The sequence below is a fragment of the Budorcas taxicolor genome, chromosome 9, assembly GCF_023091745.1.
Source record: "Budorcas taxicolor isolate Tak-1 chromosome 9, Takin1.1, whole genome shotgun sequence".
Lineage (NCBI taxonomy): Eukaryota > Metazoa > Chordata > Mammalia > Artiodactyla > Bovidae > Budorcas > Budorcas taxicolor.
In genome coordinates, this window is record NC_068918.1 from 6,982,366 (window position 1) to 7,008,312 (window position 25,947).

Genomic DNA, 25,947 nt, shown 5'->3' on the forward strand with positions numbered 1-25,947 from the left:
GAACATTCTTATTGCATGATTTTTGCTGATGTAGCAGTTCAGAAAGAATAATATAAAAATATAACTGAATCAATAAAATGGAAAATTCCAGTGAAAAACTCCAGTCCTTTTCATTTTCCCTCTGACTCTCTGTTAGTCACTTGAATGCAGTACTAACTGGCAGACAGAATTAACTCCACGTATCATCATGTTAGTGAAGAGCAGGAAAACCTGGCGTGCTGCAGTTCGTGGGGTTGAAAGGAGTCGGACACGACCTAGTCACTGGACAACAGGAACAGCAGCAAGCATCGTGCTTGTCTTTCAGCACAGAGCACCCAGGCCGAAAAAAAGTTCTGGTTTGTGCTTCCCTGCAGTCTGCCCATTGAAGGATTTAAATCCGAGTTAAGACTTTACAAATAAGAAATAATAAATGTTTTAATGTTCATGAAAGAAGTAGTAAGAAGGTTTTCGTAAAGCCTTTTCATGCATATCTTTTAACTTTCATTTGTTTCTTATGCCATTAAAAAACAGATCAGGACAGCACAGTATTATCCAGCTAGGTGTTTTTGCAGGTCTAGGGACTAATAGACATCACCACGTGCCCAACAACCCTGATGAGGCCGAGCTGTGCAGCGCGGTGACTATGAATTTGGCCGTAGTTGCGCAGGATTCGATCCTCCACACCCATTTCTCAGTTGTCTCTATCTGGCTAACTTGCCCAAGCTTCCGAGCCTCACTTTCAGAACAGGGACAGTAGCTGCCTCCCAGAGCTGTAAAAGTGAACTGAGATAACATGTGGGAGTGACTCAGTGTGACGTCTGTGCCTGAAGGTCTGTGCGACGTTGTGATTCTGCAGTTTCCTTTGACAGGCTGAATGAGAAGAAAAGTCAGTGTGCCTTCAGTCCCTGTTCTGTGTGATATATGTGTGCGTGCATGCACACACACAACCCTCGTTAGTACAATGAAACAAACAAGCACTGGGACTTCCTGGTGGTCCAGTGGGTCAGACTCCATATTCCCAATGCAGGAGGCCCAGGACAGTTCCTGGTCAGGGAGCTGGACCCCACATGCCACAGCCGTGACCTGGTGCAGCCAAAAGAAACCAGCCAACAGATGCCTAGTCTGATGAATTACCTGAGAGCTTCACCGAGTATCCTGGATTATGTTGGCTCACTTAGGGGAGGGTGATAGGAATGACAGTGAAGCAACACCTTCTCCCCTTCCTTTTTAGTTTTTGTGTTTCTCTGAGTTTATTCCTCCTGATTTGTTTGTTTGTTTAAAGAGTTCCTGTCTCAGGAGAACAGTGGCCTGAATTGGATTGGTCTTGCAGCCACCTCTTAAAACAACTCTGCTGTTCATAAGTGAAAACATCCAACTCCTGTTTTGGGACATTTTTGTTGTCGTTCAGTCGCTAAGTCGTGTCGGACTCTCTGTGACCCCATGGACTGCAGGACGCCAGGCCTCCCTGTCCATCACCAACTCCCGGTACTTGCTCAAACTCAGATCCATCGAGTCGGTGATGCCTTCCAAGCATCCCATCCTCTGTTGCTCCCTTCTTCTCTTGTCATCTGTCTTTTCCAGCTTCAGGGACTTTTCCAATGAGTTGGCTCTTTGCCTCAGGTGGCCAAAGTGTTAGAGCTTCAGCGTCAGTCCTTCCAGTGAGTATTCAGGGTTGATTTCCTGGAGAGTTCAAATGCCAGAGATGTCACAGATGTGTTTAAAGGCCTAAAGGATGTTCCGACTTCTTATCATCTTGATGAATGATATTGTACAGTCGAGACTGTGGATTTGCTCACATGGAAACTTTTACTTCCTGACAAATCTGAGTCACAGGGAACAAGGGCCTGCAATTTAAGCTGCAGAATGTTTTACTTTCAGCAGAGTGGGGCCATTTTACGTAGGTAGGGTGACCCTAGAGAAAAGGCATCTCTTTAACTTGAAGACCAACGTGGCTTCTTGAAATATGATTGTCCTTTTCATTAGCCACTTATTGGGAGGCTAACATTTCCCGTTGGTGGAGAAAGTGAAAAAGTATTCAGTCTTTCACAGACTCCACTTTTGAAAGACCAACAAACTTTCCAGAAGTAGCTTTTAAGTCTAGCACTAATTATCCAGCGGTCAGGATGTAATCATTGGACGATAAATAAAATCCTATTGTTAGTCTCAGGGTATGGAAAATTTAAATCACCTGGTGTAATGAATATCTTGCTGTTCTATTCTGATATTTTAACATCTGTAAAAGAAAATTTGAGCTTCTGACATAAACTGGGATGTTTAGTCTCTGAAGAATATAGAACTTTCTTTCAGTTCAGTTCAGTTCAGTCGCTCAGTCGTGTCCGACTCTTTGCGACCATATGAATTGCAGCACGCCAGGCCTCCCTGTCCATCACCAACTCCCAGAGTTCACTCAGACTCACGTCCATCGAGTCTGTGATGCCATCCAGCCATCTCATCCTCTGTCGTCACCTCTCCTCCTGCCCCCAATCTCTCCCAGCATCAGAGTCTTTTCCAATGAGTCAACTCTTCGCACGAGGTGGCCAAAGTACTGGAGTTTCAGCTTAAGCATCATTCCTTCCAAAGAAATCCCAGGGCTGATCTCCTTCAGAATGGACCGGTTGGATCTCCTTGTAGTCCGAGGGACTCTCAAGAGTCTACTCCAACACCGTAGTTTAAAAGCATCAATTCTTCAGCACTCAGCTTTCTTCAGTCCAACTCTCACATCCATACATGACCACTGGAAAAACTATAGCTTTGACTAGACGGACCTTTGTTGGAAAAGTAATGTCTCTGCTTTTCAGTATGCTATCTAGGTTGGTCATAACTTTTCTTCCAAGGAGTAAGCATCTTTTAATTTCATGGCTGCAGTCACCATCTGCAGTGATTTTGGAGCCCCCCAAAATAAAGTCTGACACTGTTTCCACTGTTTCCCCATCTATTTCCCATGAAGTCATGGGACCAGATGCCATGATCTTCGTTTTCTGAATGTTGAGCTTTAAGCCAACTTTTTCACTCTCCTCTTTCACTTTCATCAAGAGGCTTTTTAGTTCCTCTTCACTTTCTGCCATAAAGGTGGTGTCATCTCCATATCTGAGGCTATTGATATTTCTCCCGGCAATCTTGATTCCAGCTTGTGCTTCTTCCAGCCCAGCGTTTCTCATGATGTACTCTGCATATAAGTTAGATAAGCAGGGTGACAATGTAAAGCCTTGACATACTCCTTTTCCTATTTGGAACCAGTCTGTTGTTCCATGTCCAGTTCTAACTGTTGCTTCCTGACCTGCATATAGGTTTCTCAAGAGGCAGGTCAGGCGGGCTGGTATTCCCGTCTCTTTCAGAATTTTCCACAGTTTCTTGTGATCCACACAGTCAAAGGCTTTGGCATAGTCAATAAAGCAGAAGGAGATGTTTTTCTGGAACTCTCTTGCTTTTTCCACGATCCAGCAGATATTGGCAATTTGATCTCTGGTTCCTCTGCCTTTTCTAAAACCAGCTTGAACATCTGGAAGTTCACAGTTCACGTATTGCTGAAGGCTGGCTTGGAGAATTTTGAGCATTACTTTACTAACGTGTGAGATGAGTGCAATTGTGCAGTAGTTTGAGCATTCTTTGGCATGGCCTTTCTTTGGGATTGGAATGAAAACGGACCTTTTCCAGTCCTGTGGCCACTGCTGAGTTTTCCAAATTTGCTGGCATATTGAGTGCAGCACTTTCACAGCATCATCTTTCAGGATTTGAAACAGCTCAACTGGAATTCCATCGCCTCCACTAGCTTTTTTCATGGTGATGCTTTCTAAGGCCCACTTGACTTCACATTCCAGGATGTCTGACTCTAGGTGAGTGATCACACTTTCGTGATTATCTGGGTCGTGAAGATATTTTTTGTACAGTTCTTCTGTGTATTCTTGCCACCTCTTCTTAATATCTTCTGCTTCTGTTAGATCCATACCATTTCTGTCCTGTATTGAGCCCATCTTTGCATGAAATGGTCCCTTGGTATCTCTAATTTTCTTGAACTTTCTTTAGAATGAGCTAAATTGTGACCAGCTTATCTTAATGTAGGTTGTTTACATGTGTTATTTGAATGATGTCTAAATTAAAATCAGTTTTGTGACAGTAATTTAGGTAGAAGTTTATTTCTTAAATGTAGTTATAATTCTTTTCTGAAAATCTATAAGAACGTTAAATAACCAGTTCTCATAATTCAGATTATGTTTATTTGGAGAAATTTGTCTGATTGTATTGGTTTTCAAATAACCTTATAAGATATCTTAAATATTTAAGATATTAAATATAGCCACATGATAACCTTATTAATAAAATATTTGCCTTTATATTTTTACTGTCTTGTTTGTTAGCTAGTTAATTTTAGCTGTACCGGTTAAGCTAAAGTTAACCTTGGTGTTCTGAGGCTACATCTAAGAATCAAGGGGTAATAGACTTAGCTTTAGACACCAGTGGGTGCATTGGGCTTTCTGAAGTTATATTTGGAAGTACTGTATAACCTTTGTAAAAACCATCCCTCACTAGGACTATGGCTGTGATCGCTGGACCTGGCACTACTAAGACCAGGAGCAGTGTCATAGCTGGCCGGCTTGCTCCTGAGACTGAGAGCTGTCTTAGGCTGAAAAACATTAGAACTCTGTATTTTCTTATCAGTATGTAAGCCTAAAACAGTAGCTGGCACTTGGTAGGTACTCAGTAAGTATGCACTGAAAAAATGAATGAGTGAGTTCCAGAGTTACTTCTTCATTGAGATAGTCAACTTTTGGATCTTGAGATGTTTTCTTATTTTACTTCTTTGTCAAGAGTTTGTATTTAATGGTGGCTATTTTCTCCCCATTGTTAATGAGTGTTTATTGCTGATAAAACCAAGATATTCATGATAAATTTTAATACGAATGTTTAGTGAATTCATAATATAGTATTAGAGCAATTAAATAATTCCCATGTTTTATAAGTAGCTGAACAAGATTAACAGGGAAATGTTTTCTAGGAAAGCTTTTAGAAGATAAGTTAGTGACAGAAGGGAAACCTGCTGAATGTTTTTGAGAAATTTGCTCTACAGATAAGTTCTTATGGAATTGAAATGAAATGCTCAATGAAAGGTTGTGCTCGAAACACACACAAAGCACACCCGCCACTGCCAGCGGTTCCCTGGTGCCCAGGTTTCTCAGTGTCTGGACACCAGGGAAGCTAATTGCCTTGAGGATACACTGATACACGCGAGAGAAGTTGCCAGTTTAAAGCTGGTGTGCCAAAGGTGCACGCAATATTCCTTTGATCAGCAGGGCTGGGGCCTGGCCAGATGAAAGAGTAGTCTTTTAAAAAAGCAAATTTGATACATCTATGCAGCTCCCTTACCCCCAGCTAGAATTTAAGATCCTGGAGGGCAGGGATATTTGCCAGTTTGGTTTACTGCTCTGTTCCAAGTGATTGTTTTACTGTTGGAAGGCTTTCATGAAGCCAGACCATGTCTTTTTTCTTTTTGCTTGTTTTTGGCCTGTCATTATACCCTTAGCACTTAGCAGTCTGTGGTATATAGTAGGTGGTCAAATAAGAAATAACTCACAGAATGAATGACTGTGGGAGACAGTCTGTAAGGCTTCTTCTCACCCTGTTTAATGCTTCTTCCTTCTTGGTATCTTACGCCCGCTCTTTCAGCTCAATTCTAAATTCACTTCTGCTAGCGCTCAGTTCCTGATGCCCTCGCTACTTGAAACAAGGCGTTGTCATATGTCACAGTTACAGAATGTTAAGAGGGCGATCTTGGAAGGCGATGGTGGCATGGCAGGCAGTGGCCTCTGTGTGGTGGTTTGGGTCTACGCGTTCTGCTTGGCGTGCATGCTCGCTATTGGGATCATCACTGGAGTTGCAGAAAAAAAGAGAATATGAATGTGAATGTATTTGTCACCCTAGTCTCCAGTGTATTTGCTCGCTAAGGAGTCTCTTGGTGATATACTTTTTACTTTTCAACAAAGCCTAAATGGAAAGTTAGGAACGTGCCTCTCAGCGGCTACAGATCACTGTCGGTAGGTTTTCCCTGTTGGTTACTGAACTGCCTACTTATAGAAAGCTGCCGTCGGGTGAGGACTAAAAATGAGGCAATTTTCAGTTGATGATAGTGTACTATAGAGCATTCCCTCTCTTCCTGAATAACTTAAAGAATTTCAAGAGTTTTAAATTTGCTTAGCCAACCCCAGTGCTTCTTATCATTTTTTCCCTTTGTATTTTTGTGCATATGTAGTCAGCTTTAATGTGTGTCTGGTTTCTAGTACAGTAGCGCTTGTTTAAGTGCTCTTCCTATGCAAGCATTCTTGACATGTAAGGGTGTTGATTGCATTGGTGTTCTGAATGATTTTCTGGGGCCAAATAGTAGTATATCTAAAAGAAAAAAAAATTTTTTTTTCATGGAATGAATAAGTTAAACTTCATTCATGAGATAATTTATGTCATAAATAATGAGGATTCCAGAAATAATTAAATAAAGTTATTTTAAAAGAGGTTTTGCTCTAGTGAAAACTTTGCCCACGATGGGCTTCCCTAGTGGCTCAGTTGGTAGAGAATCTGCCTGCAGTGCCGGAGACCCAGGGTTCGATCCCCAGGTCAGGAAGATCCCCTGGAGAAGGAAATGGAAACCCACTCTAGTACTCTCCTGGGGAATTTCATGGACAGAGGGGTGGGATAGGCTGTAGTCCGTGGACTCACGAAGAGTGAAGAGTCAGACACGACTGTGCAGCTGACTTTCACTTTTTTACTTTGCCCTTGATATAAAATAATATTCAATTTAATAGACGGGGGAGTGAGCATCTAGCACCCCTCCAGCTACAAGCCATAGCATTGACACGGAGTAAGATAAGTTCAGATCAGAGTCTGGGCCAGACTGGGCTGGTTCAAAGGCAGTGGGTGTGTTTGAGAATGGTGCTCAAAGTAGCTCTCCTGGAGTCACAGTGCCCCAGTTTGAATTGGTAACTTGCCCAAGTGTTCTAGGCTGGAAATCATCTTCCCTCAGAACTTTGATGACATTGCTTTACTAATTTCCTGCTTTCAGTGCTGCTGAAGCCTTTTTGATTCATAATCCTTCGGGTGTGACTCAGGCTTTTTCCTCCTTTTTCCTCTCATCTCTCTGGGAATGTTCAACCTCTCTTTATGTCTAGTGTTCTGAAATTTGACAGGTTTTTTTTTTTTTTTTAATCTGTTTTCAGTTACTATGTTGAGAATTTAATGGGCATTTTGGTTAGACTCTGGAAAATCAGGGCTTTCAGTTCTGGTGAGTTTTCTTTGGATATTTCAAAGCTTTCTCTCCTCTTTATTTTGAAGGATGCAGGATATCTGCTTTTCCTGGTATTTTGAGGCTGAAATCTTTGTCTCATTTTTTTGTTTTTTTTTTCCTTTTATTTTTCTTTTTTGCCCCCACTTTCTCTTTTTCTCCCCTCCTTGGATTTCTGAAGAAAAAAAATTGCCTCAACTGTACTTTTTTTACCTCCTAATAAGCATTTTGTTTCTGCTATTATGTTCTTACAGAAAAATTATCTTGACACTTGTTAAGATGACAAATACAACTTTATTTAGGACCATAAAAGTGTGTTAGATTGCTTGTGCTGGCATAATAAAATACCATAGACTGGGTTGCTTAGACAAACATTTATTTTCTCACACTTAGGGGGCCAGAAGTCTGGGGTCAGGTGCCAGCATGGTTGGAGTCTGGTGAGGACTCTCTCTGGGTTTCAGATAGCTACGTTTCTGCTGGATGCTCTACGTATGCTGGCCTTTCCCTACATGTGTACACTGAGGTGGAGAGATGGCTCTCTTGCCTTTTTTTGTAAGGCTGCCAATCCTGTTGGGGCTTCCCTGATGACTCAGATGGTAAATAATCTGCCTACAGTGCAGAGACCTGGGTTCAGTCCTGGGGTTGGGAAGATTCCCTTGAGAAGGAAATGTCAACCCACTCCATTATTCTTGCCTGGAGAATTCCAGGGACAGAGGAGCCTGGCAGCTGCAGTCCATGGGGTCGCAAAAAGTTGGGACACGACTGAGCGACTAACACTCCCCACGCCACCAGTCCTGTTGGATTTGGGCGATGCCATGTAACCAGGATTACCTCCTGAAGGCCCTGTCTCCTGACAGTCACAGGGGGATTACGGCTGCAACATAGGAATATTCAGAAGAATACAATGCAGTCCACAGCAGACACATACATTCAGTCTATAATAGGGGGTTTACGGTAGGGAGAGAGACTGAGTTCCACTTGGAATACAGCAAAGACAGCTGGGGACTTGGAGCCAGTGAGCAGGGGTCAGAGGATGCAAAAATCTAAGTGGAAACTGCACAGGTAGGGGGCTAAACTGAACTAAAGGGGCTCTTGTTGAAGGCAAATTTAAGGATTTATATATCAGAGGGATGAGGAACTTGATAAGATATCAAGGGTGAGGGAATTTCCCTAAACAGGCTTAGCAGCATTCTTGCTAAACTGGCCTCTGTAGGCTTAACAAGGACCGGACAGACTCGGAAGGCCCAGCTGAGGCCTCAGCAGGAAGAGGGCTCAGAGGCCCGGTGAAGTTTGGTCAAGAAGAGAAGTTTTGGTCTGCACACCCTTCATTGTTCCTGGTGTTTCTCTTTCCAGAGACCCTCTGTTGGCTTCCCGAGTGGCTAAGACGGTAAAGAATCTAGCTGTAATGTGGGAGACTGGGTTCAATCCCGGGGTCAGAAAGAGCCCCTGGAGGAAGGCATGGCAACCCCCTCCAGTATTCTTGCCTGGAGAGTTCCATGGACAGAGGAGCCTGGCGGGCTGCAGTCCATGGGGTCGCAAAGAGTTGGACATGCCTGAGTGACTAACACTTTCCTGACTCCTTCGGAGAGGAACCTCTAGGTTTCTCTCGGGGCAAAGATGGGAGAGAGGAGGGGTTTGCCCAGTGTGTGGAGCATGTGGCTGGCATTAGGAAGTCTCTTTCAGAGAGTTTCTGTGTAGTCTCCCTTATGTTAGAGCTCTTTTCACCCTTGCTCCTAGAAGACTGTCGTTTTAAGTCTCTTGAGTGTCAGTGGTATAATTTGGGCTGTCTTTTGTCTTTCTTCCGCCCAGATCTGGGGTTTGGCTCTCGGGTGTGCTGAGTCAGCTGTCCTCCAGCCACTCACTTCCCAGCTTCCGGAATGTTGTCGTCGTCGTCTCCTGGGTTCTCCCCGCCTTGTGGACTCATACCTTTTCACAGAGCCTTTTTGCAGTAGATTTAGGAGTTTGATGAAGGAACAACAGTAGGTGTATGCATTTGAGTCTCCTTTAAGTCTGTTGTCTTAACTGGGAAGCTGCAGCAAGTGGTTCAAAATGGGAAAACAATTGGAATAGTTCCAGGAAATTTGCTGTTCTCTTTTGAACTGTGCGGGTTTTGCTTTATTGTGATTTTCCTCCAGATATTTAATGATTCCTAAATGATCTCTCTTAACTGTCCTGTAGTTTCCCTTTGTATGTAGAACTTAACAAGACCAATTTTCTTGAAATTTATTGGTGGCTTCAAAAAAAGCCTATGGGGAAATGTAAGGGAAGAAGATAGTGTTGATAGCAACAGTTGGGTGCCACTAGAATGGGGATCTCAACCTTATGTCACTTAATCCTCATAGCAATTCTGTAAGGTAAGTGATATTATCACTTATGGGTAAGGATGAAGATAATGATCAGAGAGATTAACTAACTTACTTAAGAGCTAGTCAGACAGTGGTGGAGCTTCATTTCAAACCTAGACTTTAAGACCTTTCAGTTCCTCCTAGGCTACCAAACTGTGTGAACAATTCTTTCATTCTCTCAGTTTATGTTGTGTTGCCTGCTTCGTGCTGGGCCTTGGGGCCACAAGAGGACCATGCCCTGATGCAGCCAGTATATCGTGATCAGACTTAACTTTCAAAAGAATTTCTGGTGATCTGTGAGTGTTGGCAAGAGTAGAAGTAGGCAACTAAGTTAATTACGGGAGTCCTGGTAAAAGGCATGTTGGTTTTAACCAGGATGGCAGAGGAGCTACAGAGAAGTGGGTGGATTTAAGATACCTATTGGAGGTAGAGCCTGTCGGATTAGGGGGTAATGAGGATTTGGAAGGAGCTGAAAGAACGGAGGATGACTCCAGGTTGAACTGAATGTTGCTGGTGCCTTTACTGACATAAGAAATGTAGTGGAACAGAGTAATAATAACACAATACTAATAGCAATGTTGCATCTGTTAGATATCTCCATAAGGAGGTGTCCAGCATGCAGGCAAATACCTGGGTATTCAGTGGTGTTACAGACTGGAGGAGTAAATTTGGGTATCACTTACACATAACTGTTGTTGTTTAGCGGCTAAGTCATATCTGACTCTCTTGTGACCCCACGGACTGTAGCCCGCCAGGCTCCTCCATCCATGGGATTTCCCAGGCAAGAATACTGGAGTGGGTTGCCATTTTCTTCTCCAGGGCATTTTCCCGACAGGATCACAACTCATGTCTCCTGCATTGGCAGGCAGATTCTTTACCACTAAGGCACCAGGGAAGCCCATCACTTACATATAGATTCTGTTTAAAGCCGTGGAACTGGATATGATTATTTAAAGAAGGTGTGTAGATATAGGTGTGGTCATCCAGATCTGAAGCAGTGTGCTCATTCACTTCTATGGAGAATCCTCAGTTTATTTCTTAACTGTGAATTGCACTTAAATATGATCACATTTGGAGAAGGAAATGGCAATCCACTCCAGTATTCTTGCCTGGAAAATCCCATGGACAGAGAAGCCTGGTGGGCTACAGTCCATGGGGTCACAAGAGTCAGACATGACTTAGCGACTAAACCACCGCCACCATGATCACATCGACTGCTTTTCGGACAGCAGATCCCATCATGTCACCATGGCCTGGAAGACATTAACCAGCAAGCACTTTGCCGACTTGCCACCAGTTAGCAGTTTTTCGATTGAACCATGTCCCAGACATCCTTATCCTTCATGAGGGGCTAGGCCTGATGACGAATCCACGGGGAACATCGCAGATTTGAGAGTGCCACCCGGAAGGAGAGTGTGGGCACAAGCGTCTTTCGGTGTCTTTGAGTAAGGAGGTGCTAGCGTAGCTGAGAGTGGGCAGGAGGTAAGCGCTGTGGCCGCTGCTCTCTGCTTTGTCCTGCTCGCAGTGTAGTGAGCTCTCTGCAGTCGCCGTCGGAGGAAGGCGGTGGCAGAGCAGGTGCTCCCCTGGGTGGAGCAGCCTCTGCTGGGTCCTTCGGTGCAGTTGGTAAAGGGTGGGGCGAGGATTCCCCGTGCAGGGGTGCTCGTGTCTTTCTGTGAACTGTGATTTACTTGTTAACTGAAAGAAAGATTGTTATTTAAAAAAAAAACAAAAAACTCCAAAGTGATTCACGTTACTTTGTTCCTTTGAAACAGGAGGTCGTGGTAGCTCCCTTCGAAAATGGAGGACGGAAGGCCCGTGTGGGCCCCGCACCCCACAGAGGGGTTTCAGATGGGCAACATCGTGGATATTGGCCCCGACAGCTTAACTATTGAGCCCCTTGGCCAAAAAGGCAAGGTAAGAAGTTTCTCAGAACGATTTCAAAATCTCACTTCTTAGGTATCTCCCTTTTTAGTGAAGTAGGTGTGTGTTTTTTTTTTTTTAGCTCAGATAAAGGGAACCAGTTTTCTGGGGAGTGAATCATAGTTTTCTACCTAGTCATTTGATTGAATTAGAGGTATAGACCCCCAGGGGGAAAATGATATCCCTTCCTAAAATCAGATAATAATTTAGTGAGCCTGTAAGTAACATATTCTTAAGAAGAAATAGCTATGTAATAAAATATAAACAGTACCATTTTTATTCCTGATGCCATATAACTGAAGTTATGAATATATATCTGTGATATATGCATCCTGTTACCAAGTAAAAATATGAAAAGTGAATGATATGAAATTTTGCTGTTTGCTTTAGCTTTTGAATAATTTTAAAAATCATTTTAAACTGAAATATAGTTGATTTACAATGTGTTAATGTCTGCTGTACAGCGAAATGATTAAGTGATACATATATATACATTCTTTTTTATATTCTTTCCCATTATGGTTTATCATAGGATATTGAACCTTGTTTATCCATTCTGTAATTATTTTTTAAAAACTTTTTATTTAGTTAATTTACTGTGTGATTAGAATAAAAATAATTCTATTAAGGAAAGATACTGTACTTAAGTCTTAAACATAACCATCTATTATTGTTTTTTGTTGTAATGGCATTTTTAGACCCTAAAAGCATATTTCTGTTTTGTACACATGGTATCTGTCTCCTTTTAGGCTTAGACACAGACTAGACTGCATAACAAAATGAAAGTCTGGTGGAAAAGTGACCTGGAGTCTTCATTTTTCATGGAGACTGTAGCGCCTGTTTTGTGGGAGAGCTTCACTCTTCTAAGCTTAATAAATATTCCTGTTAAGTAGGACTTCTAACTTAAATTTGTTGATATCATTTCTGTTTACTTTAGACTCTGCCATTGTTCATGAATAATTTATATTCTACTGATACATGGTTAACTAATGCCGTATGACTGCCATCCTTCTGGGAACCTTAGAAAAACAAGGTAGATCTCTCATGAGGTCTGTTCACAGAGAAAACTATTCTGTTACTGTAAACAACCCAGGAACCTAAATGCATAATATATAATGTGCCATGTTAGAGGAGGCCAATTAAAGATCCCCTCAGGAAAGAAAAGACAGAGTGTTTCTAGTTTTTCCTTTTATTAACAACTACCTATTTGTACTTAACAATGCGGTACATGTTCTAAAAAAGAAAGAATTTTAAAAATAAGCTCAATTATTTGTATATATTTGAAGTTGTAGGGGAGGAAAAATTTTCCTCTACCCTTTGGGATCTCCTGGCCTGAAAATTAAATTGACATAAGACAGATTCACAGTAGGAACACATACAACTTCTATCACATTTTTGCATGAACGTGGCAGCCTTCACAAGAGAATGAAGAATTAAAGAAGTAACCAGACCAGGAGGCTTTTATGTGTTTTAGACAAAGAAACAATTCTTCTTTGAGAAGAATTGATAAGGCAGGGGCTTTTGGGCTAAGGGTGGTGAATTGTGGAGAAGTGGCAGGGAGGGCCGGGGTTAGTCTGACAAGACAGGGTTTTTCTGCACAGGTTTCTCTTGGCCTCCATTCCCTCCCCTGGTGATAAGCATGTCTCTTTCCCCCTGGTAGAGGGAGGGACCTTTCAAGTGGGAGTTTTATCTCTTGCTTTCAGGAATAAAAAGGGTCAGAGTGCACTTGTTACAGCTGCTGTTTCTCAAGTGCTTTTAACTCAAGATTATCAGTATTCCAAAGTAGTATATTTGGGGGGAAGTGACAGAAATGTAGTGAGCCTTTCTTTGTCCTTCAGAGTCTTTTTTTTTTTTTAACATATTTTGTTAGCACAGTAAATCAAAACCACAAAATGAAATGAAAAGTACATTTCTTAGTTATATTCTGTTATATTAATATGTATTCTGTTGTATCCACAAGTATTCAGTTCAAGGATGGAAGAAACTTGCTTTATGGGTCTATGCTTTTTGTATTTTAAATATTTTATGTGCTTTCTGCTGTGCCTTGTTAGTATCAATCAAGTGCACACATAGAATCCATTCAAACACAAAATTTACATTGTGGAGTCATAAAAACCGTATGGATTATAGATTATTTGTAACTAAAATTGAAGTTTCTTTTCACCAGATTTTTTTGAAAGTGAACAAATTCTCAGTGATTTCTTTTAATTCCCCCTCTCCCTACTTCCTGGTCAGAGTCTTAATAAATTATAAAGTGTCATGACAACCATGTGGTTAAAAATGTCTGTAAGAGAAGCAGCCTCTTGTGTGGATGATTCATGGAGTAATGACCATCAGCATTTGAAAATTAAGAAAGTACAGAAAGCAATGGACAAGTTAAACAGATCTGTTTGCTGATACAGTGGAAGCGTGGAAGAGGTAGTTAGCTCTCATGGGGAGCATGTTTTAGATGATAACAGTGCCTTTTAAAGTTTTTCAGTTGTGGTACATAGTAAGAAATAGGTTTTAAATCACATTAGGTAGGTGTATTATTCATGTGTGTGTGTATGTGTACTGATAACAAATAGATATTTCATGTCAACAGCACACGTGTATGTATTCAGATGAAACGTCTTTTTCATGTGCGATGCATTCTGATATTTTCTGATATCTTTTATTCTGTTAAAAATGCCGTCTTGAACCTCTCGGTTGACTTCATGTTCCATATTTGCAGCTGGCTGGCCTTCAGACTAAAGCCCTGAGCACACGGCATTTAGGGCTACCTTTCCTTTTCCCAGTCTGCATTGCTAGTCTTGTATTTGTCGGCCAGCAGTCGCCGCCTCACACTCTTGCTGTACCCTGGGTCTTGTGTGTCTTTCTCTTCCTCTTGCAAACCTTCGCCCTCGGTCCTCAGGGGTCCGGGTGGTGCTGTGTGTCTCTGCTCACAGTACTCCTTTTGCCTGGAATGCCGCTCTCCAGAGCCCTGCGCTCAGCACACACTAATCCATCTCTCAGGATGGACTGAAGTCCCCTCCTTTCTGGAGTTTTCCCACAGATGCTGTCTCTTCCTCCTCCTCCCATGCAGTCAAGTTTACTGTTGATGACTCTGCTCTGAGGAGTGGTGTACATCCTTAACCTCCAAAACGCTTGATTGGAGATTGGTTTACATTTCCCCCCTCCTACTCCACTGTAATCTTCTCAAGACGGGGGCGGTTGCCTTTGCCCATGTTTCCGTGGAGCTGGATGCACTGTGTTTGCTGGGTGGTAGGTGTTTACTGCAATCTCTTGAGAGGAGAAAAAGCCTCCTCCCTCTAAGAGAAAACAACTGCCTTAATGAAATAAATTTCCTCTTTCTCACTGAGTAGTCCTAAAGGGGGAAGAAGGTGGAGGCTGGTGGTCATTTGGGGGATGAAACAAGATGGAGAGAAACTAGCTTTAAGGGCTCACTACAGGCTGGATCATCAAAAAAGCAAGAGAGTTCCAGAAAAACATCTCCTTCTGCTTTATTGACTATGCCAAAGCCTTTGACTGTGTGGATCACAGTAAACTGGAAAGTTCTGAAAGAGATGGGAATACCAGACCACCTGACCTGCCTCTTGAGAAACCTGTATGCAGGTCAGGAAGCAACAAGTTAGAAGTGGACATGGAACAACAGACTAGTTCCAAACAGGAAAAGGAGTACAGTCAAGGCTGTGTATTGTCACCCTGCTTATCTAACTTATATGCAGAGTACATCATGAGAAATGCTGGGCTGGAAGAAGTACAAGCTGGAATTAAGATTGCCGGAAGAAATATCAATAACCTCAGACAAGCAGATGACACCACCCTTATGGCAGAAAGTGAAGAGGAACTAAAAAGCCTCTTGATGAAAGTGAAAGAGGAGAGTGAAAAAATTGGCTTAAAGCTCAACATTCAGAAAACTAAGACCCCATCACTCCATGGGAAATAGATGGGGAAACAGTGGAAACAGTGTCAAACTTTATTTTTGGGGGCTCCAAAATCACTGCAGATGGTGACTGCAGCCATGAAATTAAAAATGCTTACTCCTTGGAAAGGAAGTTATGACCAACCTGCTAAGTCACTTCAGTCGTGTCCGACTCTGTGCGACCCCATAGGTGGCAGCTCACCAGGCTCCTCCGTCCCTGGGATTCTCCGGGGAAGAACAGTGGAGTGGGTTGCCATTTCCTTCTCCAACCTAGATAGCATATTAAAAAGCAGAGATATTACTTTGCCAACAAAGGTCCGTCTAGTCAAGGCTGTGGTTTTTCTAGTGGTTATTGTATGGATATGAGAGTTGAACTGTGAAGAAAGCCGAATGCTGAAGAATTGATGTTGGAGAAGACTCTTGAGAGTCCCTTGGACTGCAAGGAGGTCCAACCAGTCCATTCTAAAGGAGATCAGTCCTGGGTGTTCATTGGAAGGAATGATGCTAAAGCTGAAACTCCAATACTTTGGCCACCTCATGGGAAGAGTTGACTCATTGGAAAAGACTCTGATGCTGGGAGGGATTGGGCGCAGGAGAAGGGGACGACAGAGGATGAGATGGCTGGATGGCATCACCGACTCGATAGAAGGGAGTTTGAGTGAACTCCGGGAGTTGGTGATGGACAGGGAGGCCTGGTGTGCTGCGATTCATGGGGTTGCAGAGTCGGACATGACTGAGCGACTGGACTGAACTGAACTGAACAGGCCTTTCAGCTCTGAGCTTCCCGTTCCCACTGCAGGAACGCTTTTTCCTACAGCCCTTTTTCTGACCTCTCAGAGGCTCCAAACGTAACAGAGCCAACACCTGTAGTCTGGGGAGGCCTTAGCCTCGTGGCTGAGGCTGTGAAAGTGGCGCGTAGCCCTGTGACGTCAGGAGCTATTTCTGAATGTGTTTTTCCTGTGGAATCATTGTTATAAATTGTGGATTGTTTTATAGCACCATTAATATACTCAAGGTACATTATAGATTAGTTCTCTATTTGTGATTTATCCTTTAAACCTTCCCTCACATATAATGTTAAGAACATGTGTAGTGGGTTCCAAATAATTAACTTCTAGGGTCTTCAGGGCATAACAGTTTTCTAATTTGGATATGACTTTGGTAGTACAAACAGCCTGATTTTAAGTTTACTTTGTAAACTGTAGCAGTAGCCTTGTCTTATATGCTTGTATATATATTCATATATAGAACTTATACGTATTATTCTAAAATCATTGAGCAGCTTTTCCTTAGAGATTTATTTGATATGGATGGTTCAGAACTTCAGCCATAAGAGTAATTGTAGTTGTTTGAGAATTAGAAATGTATAAGCAACTATTAGAATGGCATGGAGAAAATTTAATTCTCTTTAGATGTAATTTGAGATCATTCTTTCTTTCTTACAAGATACTATCTTAATTCTAGAGTTTCTGCCATAGCATTTAAGTGATACAGTAAACCCAGACTTATTCATAGGTAACTGTAATTTTATGTACCTAATAGTTTTCAGTACTGTGTATTTTTGACACATTCCTGTATAGGACTTTGTCTCTAATGTATTTTACTCAGACAGTAGCATTAATTATAGTCTGTTAGTGTATTTGATTGATTGGCTGTTACTTTTTCCTGTTTTAAAACAAAATTGCAGTATATATACACATTAAAATTTTTATTTTTTGAGAAGTTATTAAAAAACATGCCTGTGTAGTGTACTATGCAGTGTGCTAGTATTAACATATTTCTTGTTTTGTGCCACTCTGGGTGTTAGAGCACAGGATTCTTTTTATTGATTTCTATTACTGATTCCATGTTCATAGTAATAATGGATAATATATTGGACTGAAGTTATCCTTCTTTTGTGTTAATGACTTGTTGGATCTGGTATTACATCTTAATGAAGAGCATATTATCACCATTATTTCAGTGTATGCAGACAATTAAGCTGCTTTGTCTTTACCATTGATAAGCTTCTGGTTTAATAAGCTCTTGTTTTGGTTCTTAGATATTTTTGGCTCTCATAAATCAAGTGTTCCCTGCAGAAGAGGACAGTAAAAAAGATGTGGAAGATAACTGTAAGTATCCGTTTAAAAAGTAGTTCTCATCATAGAAAAGGGAACCATTCCTTCCAAAAATACATGAGTGATTATATTACAGGGTGCACTATCCTGGTTGAGAAGAAAGGTTTGATGTGAAGGTTTCTGTGAACGGAGGAGCCCCACAGTCACAGATGCGTTGGTCTCTCACATGGACTTTGGTGAAGGAAGTCTCTTGAATGCCTGTTTAGTATTATCTCAGTGGTGTAAATACAGGGAATGGGAATAATTTATTTACTCTGAAGCCTGAAGTTAAAAATCTCATGGGGTTTTTTTTTTTTTTGGAAGAGTTATTTTGAACCTCATCTGGAATCAGGTTTTTTTTGTGTGTGTGTGTGTATGTGGTTCAATAATTTGGAAGTTGAGTCAAAAGCAGCCGTTTAATGCCTCTGTTTGAAAGAAAAAAACATTAAAAAATACTGTGCAATAAATACTAATTGAAAAATTGATTTCAGAACAGTATATTAAAGTGCAGCATTAGTTTGACTTATAACTACCGTGGAATGTTTGGTGGAAAAGCATTATATCCAGAGCAGTAGGCCATGTATATTCTTACCTTGTCCAAACGAAGCAGTAATCGTGTTTCATCTTTTATGTGGCAAGATTTAAGAGCCATGTCCAGTTGTCATGGGTTTCTTTAAAAGTATGTGACTTTAAAAACCATTTAAAGAAGAGAGGTAAAGAAAGGAATGTGTTTTGTCCTTGCTGGTTTTTCTGGAGTTCACATTTGAGCAAGCCTGCAGGATTCCCATCTATGATGCAGAATACAAGAGTAGCGGTGGGCATCCAGTGCCCAGATTCTGACTATGCAGTTAGGAAGCTGGGTGCCTGTGGGCAGTTTCTGTCTCTCCTTTGGGCTTCTCTGTTGAATGGGACTAATAATGATTCTGTTTCATCCTTAGAGATGATACATATAAAATGCTTGGCACAGTGCCTGAGCTCTAACAGCCTCTCAGTAAATGGTATCTGTTGTTATTGATGTAAGAGACTGGAGAAAAAAAATGTGGAGCTCCCGTCCATTCCAAAATTGCTAGAGAGTTTGTCTGATTGGATAACATTTTTCTAATTAGCAGTCAGAACCACAGCAACAGAAAGGAATGAGATTGTTCTGTATGTAAAATGAGAGAGAAAATTCTTCTCTGTTTTAACTTGCTAGGGTATTCAGAATTGGTAGCAGTCCTTTTCATGTATCAAGACAGTGTTTTCTGGCATTCTGTGGGAAGCACCATGAAGAAAGGAGAAAGTAGTCCTCGTGGGGGTGGGGTAGTGAGGATCATCAGTTCAGTTCAGTTCAGTTGCTCAGTCGTGTCCGACTCTTTGCGACCCCATGAATCGCAGCATGCCAGGGCTCCCTGTCCATCACCATCTCCCGGAGTTCACTCAGACTCACGTCCATCGAGTCCGTGATGCCATCCAGCCATCTCATCCTTGGGCTTCCCCTTCTCCTCCTGCCCCCAATCCCTCCCAGCATCAGAGTCTTTTCCAATGAGTCAATGGGGAGGTGTTGTTTGAGGGATCATCTTTGAGCTGACCGTAAAGGACAGGTAGGTTTTTGACACAGAGATGCAGAGGCATGATATTTGAGTTTGATGAGTGGTTTAGTCTGCCTGCAAGTTAGACCATATTAAAGAGAGTTACGGAAAATTACATGAAAAGGTCAGTTGAGTGCTGGTTTACTAAGGGCCTTGAATACTGGACTTGAATATGGACTTTGGTAGTTGATGGAGGCCCACTGATGATTTTTGAGGAAGAAAGAGGTTTAGTCAGGGGTCTAGTGTAGTTATAAGCTTCCCTAGTGCCTTAGTCAGTAAAGATTCCGCCTGCAGTGCAGGAGATGCAGGAGACCTTGGTTTGAGCCCTGGGTTGCCAAGATCCCCTGGAGAAGGAAGTGACAACCCACTCCAGTACTCTGGCCTGGAAAATTCCATGGACAGAGGAGCCTGGGAGACTACAGCCCATGCAGTCACAGAGTCAGACTCAACTTAGCGACTAGGCCGCCACTAGTGTGATTAGATGAGAGCCATGAGCAGTCAGGGTTAGAGGGAAGAGAGACTGGGGCAGTAGACAGGAGGGAGGCTCCTGTGATTACAGAAGTGGCGCTGAGACCTGCACTGGGCTTGAGACTGTGGAATTGGAAAGAAAGAGCCATTTCAGAGGCCCAGACTGTGTTAATTGTGAGTGCCTTCCATGAGGCGAGTGCTGTGCTGCACTTTATTACATGTGTAAGGACTTTTCCAGTGGTCATGTATGGATGTGAGAGTTGGACTGTGAAGAAGGCTGAGCGCTGAAGAATTGATGTGTTTGAACTGTGGTGTTGGAGAGGACTCTTGAGAGTCCCTTGGACTGCAAGGAGATCCAACCAGTCCATTCTAAAGGAGATCAGCCCTGGGATTTCTTTGGAAGGAATGAGGCTAAAGCTGAAACTCCGGTACTTTGGCCACCTCATGCGAAGAATTGACTCATTGGAAAAGACTCTGATGCTGGGAGGAATCGGGGGCGGGAGGAGAAGGGGACAACAGAGGATGAGATGGCTGGATGGCATCACTGACTCGATGGACATGAGTCTGGGTGAACTCCGGGAGATGGTGATGGACAGGGAGGCCTGGTGTGCTGCGATTCATGGGGTCGCAAAGAGTCGGACACGACTGAGCGACTGAACTGAGCTGAAGGACTTGGAAGTGAGTTCAGAGCAAGGAAGGGGAGAGGAGGGTCCTCGTACACACTCACCTTGCAGAACAGATGAGTGGGGAGTGGTGGGGCAGATGATGGAAACGGAGTGAGTGGGGTAAGAGTAGGCCTGTCTGCCTGAGCGTGTGGTAGAAACGTGAAAATGGAGCTCAGCCAGCTGTGGGCTGGGGCTGTAAATCAGGCCGGGAGAATCGAGTGTGTCAGAGTGTTAGTGGAACAGACATCAGAAAACCCTGATGCTGCTGTTCTAGTTTAAGACACACATGATTTCTCCAGGATTCTTACTTTGTCATATCAGTTGTGAAGCACTGACTGAATGACCTGTTCCCTTCACATTCTGAAATTTCATCTTTTTTATTTTCTATAAAATTCTGAGCATCATATTGGATTAGTGTCATCCACTAATCTTTGCTGTGTCAGAAATGTGTAAACTCAGCACTCTCTGTGACTTCCCTGGTGGTCCGTGGCTGAGGGTCAGTTCCCAGTGCAGGAAGCTGGGGTTCTACCCCTGGTCAGGGAACGAGGTCCAGCAGGCCACACCCGAGAGCTGGTGCCGCCCTGTAAACAAACAGTAAATATTGTTAAGAGTCAGCACTGTCTGAAGTAGTGCTGTCTTTCCACTTGAGTGGTGCCTACCATTTTAGCCAAACTTCATTACTGCATGTGTGTGCTTAGTCGCTCAGCTGTGCCCGACTCTGCAACCCTGTGGACTGTAGCCTGCCAGGCTCCTCTGTCCATGGGAGTTCTCCAGGCAAGAAAACTGGACTGGCTTGCCGCAGGTTCCTTATCGACTGAGCCACCAGGAACGCCCAAGATTACTGGAGTGGGTAGCCTATCCCTTCTCCAGGGGATCTTCCCAACCCAGGGATCGAACCACGGTCTCCTGCATTGCAGGCGGATTCTTTGCTAGCTGAGCAACCAGCGAAGCCCTCCTCACTGTGTGTTCACATGATACTCACTGGAGACACTCCTCTTGCTGAAAGTTTGTTCAAAAATATCATTATAACATGTATGTAAGCTAGATATATTTTAAATCAGCTTCTGGAGTTTACAGGTACCAGGGAAAAGATGGAATTAAACTTAACCTAACAGGTGAATTTTAGCTTAGGTCCTAGTGATTCAGATTAAGATGGCATTGTTTTATTTTGCTTTTTTCCTTCAGATATCTAATGATTTACAAAATTTCCATCTCAGGTTCATTAATGTATTTAAATGAAGCCACACTACTCCATAACATCAAAGTTCGATACAGTAAAGACAGAATTTATGTAAGTATTTTACCTGTGGTTTAAGTTTTGTGGGGGTTATTATTTTACATGCTGCTGTTTGATTTTATTGAGCTTGAAATTTTCTTACCAGGAGATCACACTTGACCTGAGCCTGTTGAATGGAGCCTGAGCTCCATGAGGATGACAATTTTTTCATAATTTACTGCTCTTAATTCCAGAGCTTAGACCAGGCATGGTACACGGTACTTAAGAAATATTCGTGGAATGAAATAATGAATTCAGGGCATCATCTAATATTTTTCAGCCTTAAATCTATCCAATTTGGTTATTTAAAAAAGCATTAATTATTTTGAACTTTGATTTTTAAATTTTTGGCATATATCTATAGATGTGTTTAATTAATGCACTTTCCACATTGTTCTGCAAAACATTTAAGTCAGACTTAAGGCATACACAATGAAATTAAAAACTTGGATGACAGAAAATGTAAATTAGAATAGAAGGCAGTATGTGAGGAAATTTCAGGAACACGGAAATGCTGACCATGAGCCTGAATAGTTGCAATATTTGATTCCAAAGAGAGAACTTTCCTTAAAAGCCCAGATATTTAAAAATGACAGACAGTGCTTCTAGTGTATTAAATAGAGTTTGCACCAAAGCATTCAGATGAATGCTTAAATGGTATGTTTTAACGATCATGATTCACTGGGCATGTATGAGGTTTTATTCTAGTTAGAGGTTCCTTTGTTGGCTGGAGATAAATTACCCTGATGTAGCTCTCCTGTTATAAAGATGGGACTCTTCATTATTTTTGAAAGAAGAAAACACATGGCTTCTTTGACACGTCCTAGATCAAATGACGTTCTTAATTTTTTATATCACTATCAGTTTGCCTAATTGTACTTACTTAATTCTGACTAAATTACCTTTAGTCTTTGCCATCTGTCCAATCAGTGACAGCTGGGAAATAGAACTAATCTAGTTAGTCTTTTCCAAAAGAATTTATCTTCACTTATACATAGTATTAAGTCTTTCCTTTTCTCTTTGTTTTTGTTTTTGTTTTTGTTTTCCCCAAATTCAACTAAATAGTATATTTAGGTTAATGTAGATATGGCTATTCTTACTTAGAAATATATTTGGAAGCAAAATTCATTTAATCAGCAGACTAATGTGGAGTATCTAATGTGTGCTAAATGTTTTAGGTACTAAGATAATAGTTTTTAAAGTTTGTTAAAGCAGTTTAACTTGTAATAGGTCAGTAAAAGTTGATACAGCTGTAACCATCTTTCAGGTAGAACTGGCCACAATTTTTTCTTTACATGTCTACATTACTTGGTGGTAGTGAATCAGTTTTACTTACCTGAGCAAATTTTAATTGTTTTAATATCTTTTTCTTGAAGCTTACACATTTTAAACTACCTTTACAGAATCATCTTACTCAACAAAACACTGAGATAGTTGGTTTTTATTTGGGATGATTATACATAAATTTCTCACCCCGGAATTTTCACTGCCATTAATGTTTCCTATGCAGTGGTGATGTTCTGCTTGCTGACTGTGGCCACTGATAACTGAAGGTTTACATGCAGAATTCATTGTACTTTCATAAGATGCTTAGCACTACATTTGATCAACAGGTCTCTGCTGAATCACGTACTTGATAGAAATAATCACTTATTTGTGAAATTTTAAGGTTTTGTCCCTCATGTGTGAGTCTGCATCACTCTGGAGCATCTTAGGATTACTCCTCTTTGTTCTGACCTTCTTTCCCTAAGATGTGCACGCAGCTGGGTGTACAGCCTCTGTGAGACAGTGGCTGTTTAGCATCATCAGCTCTTGTTTGGAAAACCAGTGTTTTCAAAGTTAATGAAAGCCGTTAACTGGTAGGTTTTTGCCTAGCCAGTTATGCCTTTTAGTTATAAAACCATTAAATACCAGCAACACACAAACAAAATAGTTATTACTGTAACATTATGTAAGAGAGTGAAGCAGTTCAGAATAGTTTGAGTTGGATATTTTTATACTTCTCATTGACCAGAATTGCCACCATTCTCCCATAGACATTTAACATTTTCCTTGGTTACTAAAGTCTCTATTACTTTTCCTTTTGTTTTCCATGGAAAGATTATTAACTGGAATTTACTTTTCACCCCACCCCAGGAAACAGGTTTGAGAGCATTCACTGAATTTTAGATGAGCAGGCTGAGAGTTTGGGGTTTCCACATCATTTCCGTTCCAGAAGAAGGGAAGCAGAAGAGAAAAAAAATATGGTCCTCTATGCCCTAGTTTGGTTTGCAAACCACAACCAATTGCTAAACCACAACTCTCTTTCTACCCACAAAGAATTTTATAAATCCTACTGGTGGCATTTTTTTTTTTCGGTCTTTTGAAGCCACGATGAAATTTCAAATTTGAAAGTAAGCTTCATTGCTCATCAAACATTTAGCCCGTCAGTATTCTAGGCAGTAGTTAGCATATGGTGTTTTGCAAAAGTCTGGGACCAAGTGGTCACTGCAGAGCCAAATCAGTCCTAGGTTTTCAGTGATGGGCACAGGCCTCAAGGGTTCCATGAGCTATGCTACACTCTTTAGTAGCTGTGTTACACTCCAGTGAAGAAAGTAGTCTAGACAAGGGATACAAACAAGCAACATGCAGGCCGTAGGGATAGAGCAGATGTTGTAAGTGGAGTCAGCAGAAGATGTCTGAGACGGAGGAGCAGGGGCTCAGCTCTGCCCATGCAGATCTGGTGGTGGTGTCTTGAACCTGGGAGGGCGGGTGGAAGGGAGTGTGTTTCCTTTGATGCAAAGGAAGGTCAAGAGACGTGATTTTGATTTTGGATGTGGCGAGTTTTAGATGCCTATGGGATAAGAAGATGTAAATATTTATTAAGTGTTGAAGAAATAGGAGTCCAATAGAGATCAGGAATGTTTAGGGCCAGAAATGCAAATTTGGTATTTCTAGTTACAGAGAGAATTGGGGGTGTCTACTTGCTGTATGTTCTTTCACTTATGAGCTTTGTTTGATTTGAAATGAAAATAATAATTGGAAAATTTGATGTTTACGCTTTTCCCATTTAGACCTATGTGGCCAACATTCTGATTGCAGTGAACCCATACTTTGACATACCTAAAATCTATTCTTCAGATACAATAAAGTCGTACCAAGGAAAATCTCTTGGGACGATGCCACCCCATGTGTTTGCAATTGGTAAGTAATTTCGTTATATCTTTTATTTCAGTTGTACGCACTCATTCAGTTTTCCTTTGGACTAGTAGAAGATACCATGAATCGACTGCATGAAGGCCTGTGTACGCCTGACTGTGTCCCTGTGTTAGGAGCGTGTCGCTCACACAGGGTGGGGAGGAGTACTTTGGCTGCCGACTCATGGGGTGGTTGTACCTCATTACCTTTGTTAAAGGCCTGTGTTCTCTTAAGTGTGTCTATCCAGTTGAAAGTAGGTCGTAATAAAATGTGACCTAATGTTTTTGTTTGACTCCATCTTTAAAGTGTTCTCCTTCTACAACTAAGAAGGAGGCCCAGACCATTCGCTCTTACCCTTGCTTGTGAGTGTTTACCTCAGCTAGAAGGGGGATGTGAGAACAAACGCCTTCCATGCTTTATCCCTCATCAGGGCATCTTAAATTGTAAAGGACGGGACAGTGACACATGTTTCATATCTCTGGAGAATCTGCATGGAATGGCAGCAGCGTCGGTCTTCGCCTTTCTTGGGCACTGTCTCTCATCTCGAAGCACTTTAGCTCTGAAAAGCAGAGACAGAGTTGCTTGAGAGGCATCCCCCATAGCTGGTGGCTACAAGTACAGAGATGCTACCTAAGCCTTGGAATTCAGACATAACCAGCAGTTAAAATGTGACACGTTTTGGTTCAGGTGTTTAGCGCAGTTAGTTTCTCTTCGTACCTGTGTTTTGGCTTGACTGGGCTTCACCTCCAGATCTGACTGCACACGTTCTGGGTGCTGCTAGGCAGAGTGAGTATGGGGCTTCCCTGGTGGCTCAGAGGTTAAAGCGTCTGCCTCCAATGTGGGAGACTTGGGTTTGATCCCTGGGTCGGGAAGATCCCCTGGAGAAGGAAATGGCAACCCACTCCAGTATTCTTGCCTGGAGAATCCCATGGACGGAGGAGCCTAGTAGTCCACGGGGTTGCAAAGAGTCGGACACGACTGAGCGACTTCACTCACTCACGCAGTCCAGTGCAGCTGGCTCTTTGATGCTCTGATGGGCATCTGCATGCGTTCTATCAGCTGGCGAAATGGTGAGCAAGTTCATCACTACAGAGTTACATGTTTAAAATGTAGTTGCTTACTACTAAAAAAGTGTTTACGACAGTTCCACGGAATTGGGTGAAACAGATTGCTGATGAATTGGTCAAAGGGGTGTGAACACTCTTGCGTGAGTTTGCACTGGGTCCTTAGAGAAAAAGCCATCTGTAGAGCCTTCTTCACTGGTATGGGTAGCACCTGCCTG

General features: G+C 42.0%; 1 protein-coding gene across 1 annotated transcript in view; it reads left to right on the plus strand.

The window, feature by feature from the left end:
• The first annotated feature begins 11,388 nt into the window (after window positions 1-11,388).
• Window positions 11,389-25,947, plus strand: part of MYO6 (myosin VI) — a 98,384-nt gene continuing 83,825 nt past the window's right edge. The window contains exons 1-4 of the mRNA XM_052645655.1: window positions 11,389-11,505; window positions 17,457-17,526; window positions 21,430-21,503; window positions 24,542-24,671. Coding sequence (XP_052501615.1) covers window positions 11,389-11,505; window positions 17,457-17,526; window positions 21,430-21,503; window positions 24,542-24,671 — 391 coding nt within the window. The remainder of the gene's footprint in view (window positions 11,506-17,456; window positions 17,527-21,429; window positions 21,504-24,541; window positions 24,672-25,947) is intronic.